General features: G+C 35.7%; 1 protein-coding gene across 2 annotated transcripts in view; it reads right to left on the bottom strand.

Annotated features, from left to right (window-relative positions):
- Positions 1–425: 425 nt before the first annotated feature.
- Positions 426–8,785, bottom strand: part of LOC108739967 (histone acetyltransferase KAT7) — a 12,218-nt gene continuing 3,858 nt past the window's right edge. Inside the window, exons 5-6 of one of the 2 annotated variants that reach the window (XM_018474099.1) lie at positions 3,394–3,487; positions 426–1,225 (exon numbers count right to left, since the gene is read on the bottom strand). In XM_018474099.1, the coding sequence (XP_018329601.1) occupies positions 855–1,225; positions 3,394–3,487 (465 nt within the window). In that variant the 3' untranslated portion in view covers positions 426–854. Of the gene's footprint in view, positions 1,226–3,393; positions 3,488–7,325; positions 7,634–8,785 lie in introns of those variants that run through there. The other variant, XM_018474100.1, reaches the window with a different exon arrangement.

The following is an 8,785-nucleotide window of genomic DNA, read 5'->3' as shown; positions in this document are numbered from 1 at the left end:
CTATAGCCCGAATCTGCATTCTACTGCAGATAATATTGTCAGATAGACGTGGTTGAAAAAAATTATTTTGCACGTTCACCAAATTATACATTTTCACTCGTCAGAATTTTGCCCTAACTGTATACTAAACATATACAGGTAAGGAGAAACATTCGTCGAACGCAGAAATTTCCCCATTTTATTTTAATATCACATAATTTAGTAAACATGACGATATTATCTGCTTCCCTACAAACTGTCCTATACAAATCTAACTCGCAAAATCTTTTGAACAAGGCGTAACACCCCATAAATTGCATTTATTGAACTTTCATCAGGTACCTTGTCCTATACCACGTCCTGTTTTTCAATAGATCATTTGATATTCAAACGAGGTGTAAGTACTTGGTTTTATTTATTTGCAAAAATAAATTAACAATCACGAATCACCTAAAACATCAATGTATTTTGTGGTCCACAATACCTACATACACAGGTAGTTAAATAAAATGTTGTATAAAATCGCCCAATAATTAAATTGTTCGCAATTAAGCAGCTAATAAAAGCACATACATATGTACAAGAATTAAAAATGTGCAAATTAAAACAGTAAAATTAATGATAAAAAATTGATGAAAAATAATTATCAAAATAGATAAATATGTGTACAGATAACTACAAGTATGCAGTTCCACAAAATCTATATGTAATTATTAATAATTTAGTCCCTAATTAAAAATTACAATTTTCCTTTTGTTTCACTTTTTCGGTTTGCTCCGCGGAAGACCCCCTCTTAAAATAATGTTTTAAATGTCGGATAAAAAAAGGTTACATATACAATGACCCCACAGTGTCAAGCAGCCCTTAATCGTGTGTTAAACGGGGGCGGGTTGGGGTGGCACGAACGGTTTCCATCGCAAACATGCCGGATCTACCTCTTTTAACAACGAACCTCGGCGTTTCACGCGCTCGACGTATTCGTCCAGGACGTCCTGCTTCCTGAGGATTATGTGCTTGCCCTTCCAGTACTTCATCATACCGAGCGCCTGAAGCGTTGACACGATGTCGTACGAGTGTATGGCCATCTCCTGACTGATATCCTTGACGGACAAGGTCGTACCCGCGGTGGAACATAAATAACCGAGAAGAACGTCTTTCCAATACGATCGGTAAGATATCAAACCTAAATCGCTCAACGGTTTTTCCGGCGATCCGATCTTACCTTCCGTTCGCGTAAGCAGATAACCTGCAACAATTCAAACCAAATTCAATTCAAAATAATCACAATAATGTACATAATCATAAGACAGAACGAACAGTGTTCGAAATTCGATCATAATAATGTGACTCAAGACTGGTTCTTCTCCGGCGAGTCAAAAAAAATTTCAGTCTCCGCTGGAATGGGGAGAGAAAGATAAGGCGGACGAAATGAATTTCAAAGAGAAGCAAAAGATTCTGTGGAATATTATTGCTGTCTCAATATTTGTCTAAATTATCCACGGAAACCACAGAAAAACTTAGACCGTGGCAGGCGTATCCATAATCGAACCGATGCCCTCCTGAAAGCTTAAGCTACGGTCTAAACCTCTAGGATAAACAATTTTGTGAAACAGGAGGTTTTTACAGCGACATCCGATAAATATAAATTATGGCACGCGATCGCATATAGCGAACACATTTTTATGGCTCGTTCCCGATCGTTATAAGCGGATCCGATTATATCGTGCAGACACCCGCCTGTCGAATCTTTTATTAATTCTTATGAGATTGTACGTACAATACACAATATAGGTACCTACCCTTGAATAATGAGTTGAGACCTACTACGAATTACTATTTTACTACAACTACGGTGTGTAGTACGAGTCGTAATAGTAGGCACCTATGTTTTAGTAAGAAAAAAATTCAAGTAATGATGTGATAATTGTAGATGTTTTAGCATTTAGTTTCGTTTTCTTCTTCGAAAGTCACAATTTGTCATCCTTTGTCTCTTCATTTTTCTTTCAATTTTTATACCGTTCGTAAACTCCATATGTCTACCTAGGAAGTAGTATTTCCTGCATCTAACACGCGTTGGAAGGAATGAACTGGGGGGGGTTGTGGACCGCGTTGGCGTAGACGGCAAAAGGACGGTGGATTGAGGGTGGTTAAGGGGCGACGATACACGAGCGGGGTAGGGGGAGTGTATTGACCTCAACCAACAGCAGCATCGAATCGATAACGACGTCTGGCGCCGAGATATGTATATACGTGGTTCGTACTAGCGCCGCGTCGTCGTCAATGAGTGACGTCACGTCAGACGCCGCGCCCTGTCCCGGTACAAAAAAAGTTGGGTAGCATCCCTTGCTAATGTACATATACATAACTAATTGCACTGCTTCTAACCCCACCAATAATGTATATCTCTACAACTCTTTTACCATTTCATTACAGAACTCGATCTGATCGGTTAATTACGATATATAGTAAGTATTTTTTTGTAAAAAGTACGACATAAGCTACCCCTGAGAACTGACCTTGTTTGCTGCATAACGTACATCTCCTTAGACTATGACTATGGCTTGACAGTGTTTATTGTTCTGTTGCAAATTACCTGAACACCAAAACTGTAACCACAGCTCAAACATTGTCTCATTGCTTTCATGTGGGATCGCAACTAATAAGTATTATGCAGTATGTACATTTATGTATTCGAAACAGATCTTCAAAAATTATATTTTATAGATATTATTAACGACGCTTGGTTTTTGTCATCCCCATCTGAAATCTGTCTCGCCAATTCAATCGAGTCGTTGAGAGGAGGGTCACAGACCTACCATACTCTCTTTTTCTCGTTCTCCTATTAGGTACGAGGTTTGTGCTCTTCCTCCTATTCTATCCGAAACGGATCGTTTATTAGGATTGTCCGGCACATTCTACCAATTATTGTATTATGTATTACGTGCATACATACGAGCATATATGTATATATAGTATAGGTATACGTAAAAGATCCTAGACGCAGGCTACACAACTATTCTACGTACGGTATGTTGGATTTACGAACCTGACCTACACTAATAAAAATGAACTTATACATACACTTGTATTAGAACGTAACGACCGATTACAATTAGTTCGTATTAAATTTTGATTTTACTTACTTATTTAAATTTCGCCTCTTGAAAAGGGTGACAAAAGTGCCTACGACTGGCGGTCGACCGTTTGGGAATAGGTATTTTCTTAATAGAAAACTTATTTATGTGTGTAGATGTTTAACGTGCCGGTAGATAGCAGATTAACAACTTGACAATCAAATTCAATAAGGCTTATTAAATTATGATAGTTTGATTTTTGGCATTAATAAATATTAAATTTTTTAAATAATATTGGTTTTGCACAATAATTATAGGTAATTAACAATTAATTACTCACTAAAATCAATGAGCAGCCTTCCGTAGCCTTGCCTCTGATATGGGGGTAATGTGAGAATACAGGATACGTTATAATTCAGAAAAGAATTTTTTTCCTGAAACAAAAAAAAATAGAAAATCAGTTTTCCTAATAGAAGAAGTAACGCTCATATTGAATAGTAATATTATTGAAATATACGGCCAAATAAGCTAGACGCATTTATGCAGCATACAAAGCTAGTTATTGTCAGAGACATATTAGAGACAGAAACGGGAGTTAGAAGGGGTAAAGGTAGACCTAGATTAGATTACTGTTCGCAAATAGTTAAGGATGTGGATTGTTCTAGTTTTAGGGAAATGCGATGATTAGGTCAGGATAGAGGTGCGTGTCTAATCAGTCTTAAAGGATTGACGACCTTATGATGATGATTCAATGTATTGCGTTTTTGGATTGTTCGTGTACATAGACTTACGTCGATAACGTAAAAGTTCATGTCTCCAGCAATATTAGCTAGATACCATTCAAAGATAGTTCATTTAACGTTAAATGTTTCAACCAAAGTCGAATGAAAGAACAATAAAATATTACATTTCCCTTTGCCAGATACCTAATATCCATAATAATAAAAGTTTAGGTGTAATACATACATAATATACACACGTATATGCGTAGCAAGTTATCTACAACAAACGTTTTAATTTGTTTATTCAACTTTTTCTACATACGTCATCTGTTTCCTACCTACTCATACACGTATGTATTGCAGTTCATATTGTTTTATAGATGTACCTACGTCAGTAATTATCTGTTCCACGTTATATGGTCTACATATACGCAGTAGGTCTTAATTACATTACATGTTGTTATTGTTAAGTACATGTGCACATAAATGAATAGTTATGTATAAACGTTTCCACCCTCGCTTTTGTCCGCAACGCGCGAATTGCCTTGGGATGCAATGTTTTTGTCGGCTACTTGGGTTCGTCACACGTTTATACATGATAAAGCTCACACGGTTGGGCCTGACGATCGCGATCGTCGACGTATTTGGCGCCGCGACGCCATTCTATTTTCAGAATTTCCATTCATAAACGTTAATGAAAAAAATTTGGCAGTAACTGGAGACCTATCATGTACATACAATAATTGCATTTTAATTTTATTTAATAGCTGCTCCCTTTCCAGGTACCTACCCAGTCTTCGTAGTTCAAAAAGAAAAATGAAAATGTAATATTATTATTTTTAAAAAAACGGATAGTCATACGTTTTATTATTTTATAATGAATTAATTATGAGGTGTATCATTACTGGTTCTCAAACTTGTAACTTTATTTCGTATTAGGAAATCACGCGGAGTATGATAAGATACTTTCTTAATAAGCAGTAAATGCGATTTCTTACTCGGAGACAAATCCTGCGCATTCGTCGCTGAAATCAGGAAAAATTCCATGTTCGGAGTAGGAGTATACGGGCTTTAGAAATAACGTACTACACCCCCTCCCAGGAGTTTTCCGGCGTCGCCGCGGATCGCGAGGCCGTACTTTTCTTCTGTGGTGCCTAATACGTACGCTTACTATTACAATTCAAGTTATCCTTTCATTAGATGAGTGTTTTCTCACAATTGAGGAAAAAGGTTTACAAAATTGTGCATAATTTGCATAGATACATGATCGAACATGGAGATAATTAATACAAAATGAACACACATAGGGGTCGTCTATAAATTACGTTCGCAATTAAGGGGGAGTACCCAGATATCTTTCCAAGTAATATTTTATGTACCCCACTGCATATACGCTCAAGCCGGGGCAGACCCTTATTGTATTCCGAGAATTGACCTGTCCCGTTTCGGACAATTTTACATCAACAAATTTTGAACGGACTATACCTAATTACTATTGCTATTTTTAATCACAAGAAATCGTTTACAGGGAGTGAACTAGCTTTTGTGACGGAATATTTGTCAGGGGGTCGCTGAAGGTATGGCTTAGCCGATACGAAGGGGAGGAAGGGATTCAAAAAGGTGAAATTCTGAGTGACGTATCTTATTGACGACCCCATATGCAATAACTTACAGACGAACATTCATTATGCGTACAGATACATACGTTCACATTAATAAACGAAAACATTAGTTAGTTACCCACTGATTAGAACTTTATTTTCAGAAATGAAAGTTGTTCACGACTAAATATAGAACGTCGTATGTATATGTATAGTAGGTACCTAATACCATGTCTGGAACTTTTATTATTCACGCGCGCGTTGTATGTGCAAATGTGTGCATTCTACACATAAGTATGTATGTATGTACGTACAATATATGTATTTAGATACACTTTTATACTGCAGAATATACCATTTTGTACACATGTTATGCTACACATAGAGTCACATATGTATTGCGGTTTTCCCTAACCGATTATTCGATTTTTTCGGCTTATGACGACGAGGGAAAATTTTGTAATAAAGCAGTAGGTAAAATTGGATTAGGATTGATTTTTCACATTCTTCATCTGATGTCAGTGGTTTTTATGCAATATACATACATCTCAAAAGTATAATATTTCCAGCTGAGATTAAAAATCTTTCTTCATTTTTCAGTTTTATGTTGATCTCGGGTACCCTTCCGCAACGTTAGACATATTAAAAAAAAAAACAAAAAAGGATGTTTTATGTCGTATTTTAAATGACGTTGCAATACATCTGTGGGTAGGTCAAAACATATTAAAACATTTTTTATAATAGAAGTGATGCATGCACCTACCTATCAGTCAAAATCGCGCATATCGGAGGCGTCTGGACGTAGGATGAAAAACTCATTAGTATGTTGTATTTATACGTCTATTTACATTTGATATTATGTGTAGACATATGTGTGTACACGTACACACTATGTGCCATGTATCGATGTAAAATTAAGAGCAGAGAACCGAAATTCAAAAAAAGACAAGAAAACATTTTAATAAAGAATCACACGAAGAAAATTGTAATTCTAATGATTGATTCGTTGTTGAAACATGTAGGCAAAGTAACATTAAGTATAAATAATCTGATGGTGAGTGAAAGAAATAAGAGAAGAAAACCAAGTACATGCATAAACGTGTAAATATCTTATTTTCTTTTCACAATATGCGACGACTTTAAAGTGCACGTACCCGTCATTGTTAATTATGTTATTTACAGTTGTTATTTTTGCTTCTATGTCCGAAAATTACCCGAAACTGAAAGCTTGCATTTAGAGGGTACGGGAAGTAATTTATAATAGAATATTTAGAGCCGTGTTTTCGTTCAGAATAACAAAGAACACACGAGCGAAAATGCTAACTTTGTTGCAAACCGAGAGATCATTTTTGAACCGATTGCGAGATGCGCGCACAATGACCCGCCAAGTGTATTTTATTAAACCGATGCTATCATTATTATTTATTCTCGCCATTTGATTTCTTTTACTGTTGTAATTAATTTTTAAATGCATTTGTGCTTCTCATCTCTCTATTAACACACACTGGGATAATTTTAAATATAAAATATTTAGCTATCGTTCTTAATTATTTATCTTTCTTTTTATGTCGAACTAGACAATTGATTCAGGAAAGGGCTGTTATCAGAAGTATTGCGATCGAAATAAAAAAAAAAAAAGAAATTGTAGTAAAACACTTGGCCAAGTTTTCTATTTAATGCTCGAAATTATAATCTTTTATAATGAGCTTTCCGCTGAAACTTGTAATCGGAAACCAACGAAGATAATTACTAATGAAATTTAGTTGGTTGCTCTTTTTTGTATGTATTTAAACTAGGAATATCACAGTAATCTTTACTGTACCTAAGTACAGATACATTTATGAATAAACACCACAAAATTTCAAACTCACGAAATCAGGATTATTTATTCTGTAGGTACTTATTTGTAAGATATGAATACATTTATAGGTACATACATACATACATACATATAAGGAAAGACATTTTGCTTGTCGTTGTTTTCAGCCACAGCACGGTGGCGATAAGGACAAAGCCCTACCCTAAGCATCGGTCCCGTTTCCAACGACGCGCGGCCCTTCGCAGCGTCCGTCGTCCGTCTCGACGAACGACTTCGCAATCGATATATCGATCGCTCGACGTCGTCTTGTACGATAACACACCGCACCTATCCTTTTCTTTCCTTTCAATGAAGTGACAATAAAAATACACGTCGCGTCGTCGTCTCGACACATCGATTTCTTTGCGAAATTTCCGATGAGATAACTCTTACGATTACCTGAAAATATGTAGTAGGTACGTACTTATACGAACGAGGTGCAGTACACATATATATACCTAAGAAAATTAAGATTAATTAATCAATTTTGAAATAGAAGTGTGTACTGTAGGTAAACGCTATTTTCTTTTGGTCTGCTGCTCTCTTCAATTACGTACATGCTTGCTTATCTATCATTGCCTTAATTTGAATAGCAATTTTATTTTAATAAGGACAATATCGCATTCGCATCTAGGCCAATTAGGTGAACAAACGTGACGATAAATTTTATAAAAAGAATGGTCATTTCCATTTTTCTTCCACTGATATACATATATACCTATTCACCCAGATATGTACACATACTTACATCAGCATTCCACGTTTACACTATGCAGTAGGTACATAGGTAAAAAAAAAGTACATAATATCTAAAGATGTACATTAACATTTGTATCTAGGAATGTACGTAAGAGGTCTAAGTATTTTATTATATTTAAACAGTCGCCATAACATTAATTCCCTATTTATATCTACACATACCCTATACATACAGGTATCTATACCTACCTGTCTTAACATGTGGTACGTAGTTACGTGTACTTGTGTAAAACTTGTATTTTATTATGAATAACACTTGATGAGTTGTGACCGTTATTTTAATAGAGAAAGCGATTTTCAGTAGTTTCACACATTTTAGTAAGGAATTAAAACTGAACCACTACAGGTGATGAGGATGATAATTGTTGTTATTGACATTTTTACCCTGCCGATAGGTATGTTGACGGACGGATGAATCGAATTATGTTGTTGCTTGAAGATTTTCCACTGTTTAGCATCAATCGCTGCCAAACCGACAGTAAATAATGTAAAAACCATCGTTTGTGTTTTTCTACATATATGACTGTGTCTAGGTACACTTACAAGCATATACGTAAGTGTTTAACCTCCTGCATGTCGACAGAATCCCCGACCTGTATGAAATTAAAAACGCTAATTTCACGGTTTATAGACGCTACCTATTTTCCGTTTAATTATATCGGTTGAATTCTTAACAGATTTTCTTGCTAGATAGCTAGGTATGTGAAAGTATACGTGTATGTGGTTATTTAGTATACGTACATATATGCATCTATCGATTTGCACCATAGCATATAAATACATTATATATAT

This window comes from Agrilus planipennis, unplaced genomic scaffold (assembly GCF_000699045.2).
Source record: "Agrilus planipennis isolate EAB-ADULT unplaced genomic scaffold, Apla_2.0 scaffold7, whole genome shotgun sequence".
NCBI lineage: Eukaryota > Metazoa > Arthropoda > Insecta > Coleoptera > Buprestidae > Agrilus > Agrilus planipennis.
Note: the sequence above shows the minus strand (reverse complement) of the source record. Positions and strands in the feature narration are given on the sequence as shown.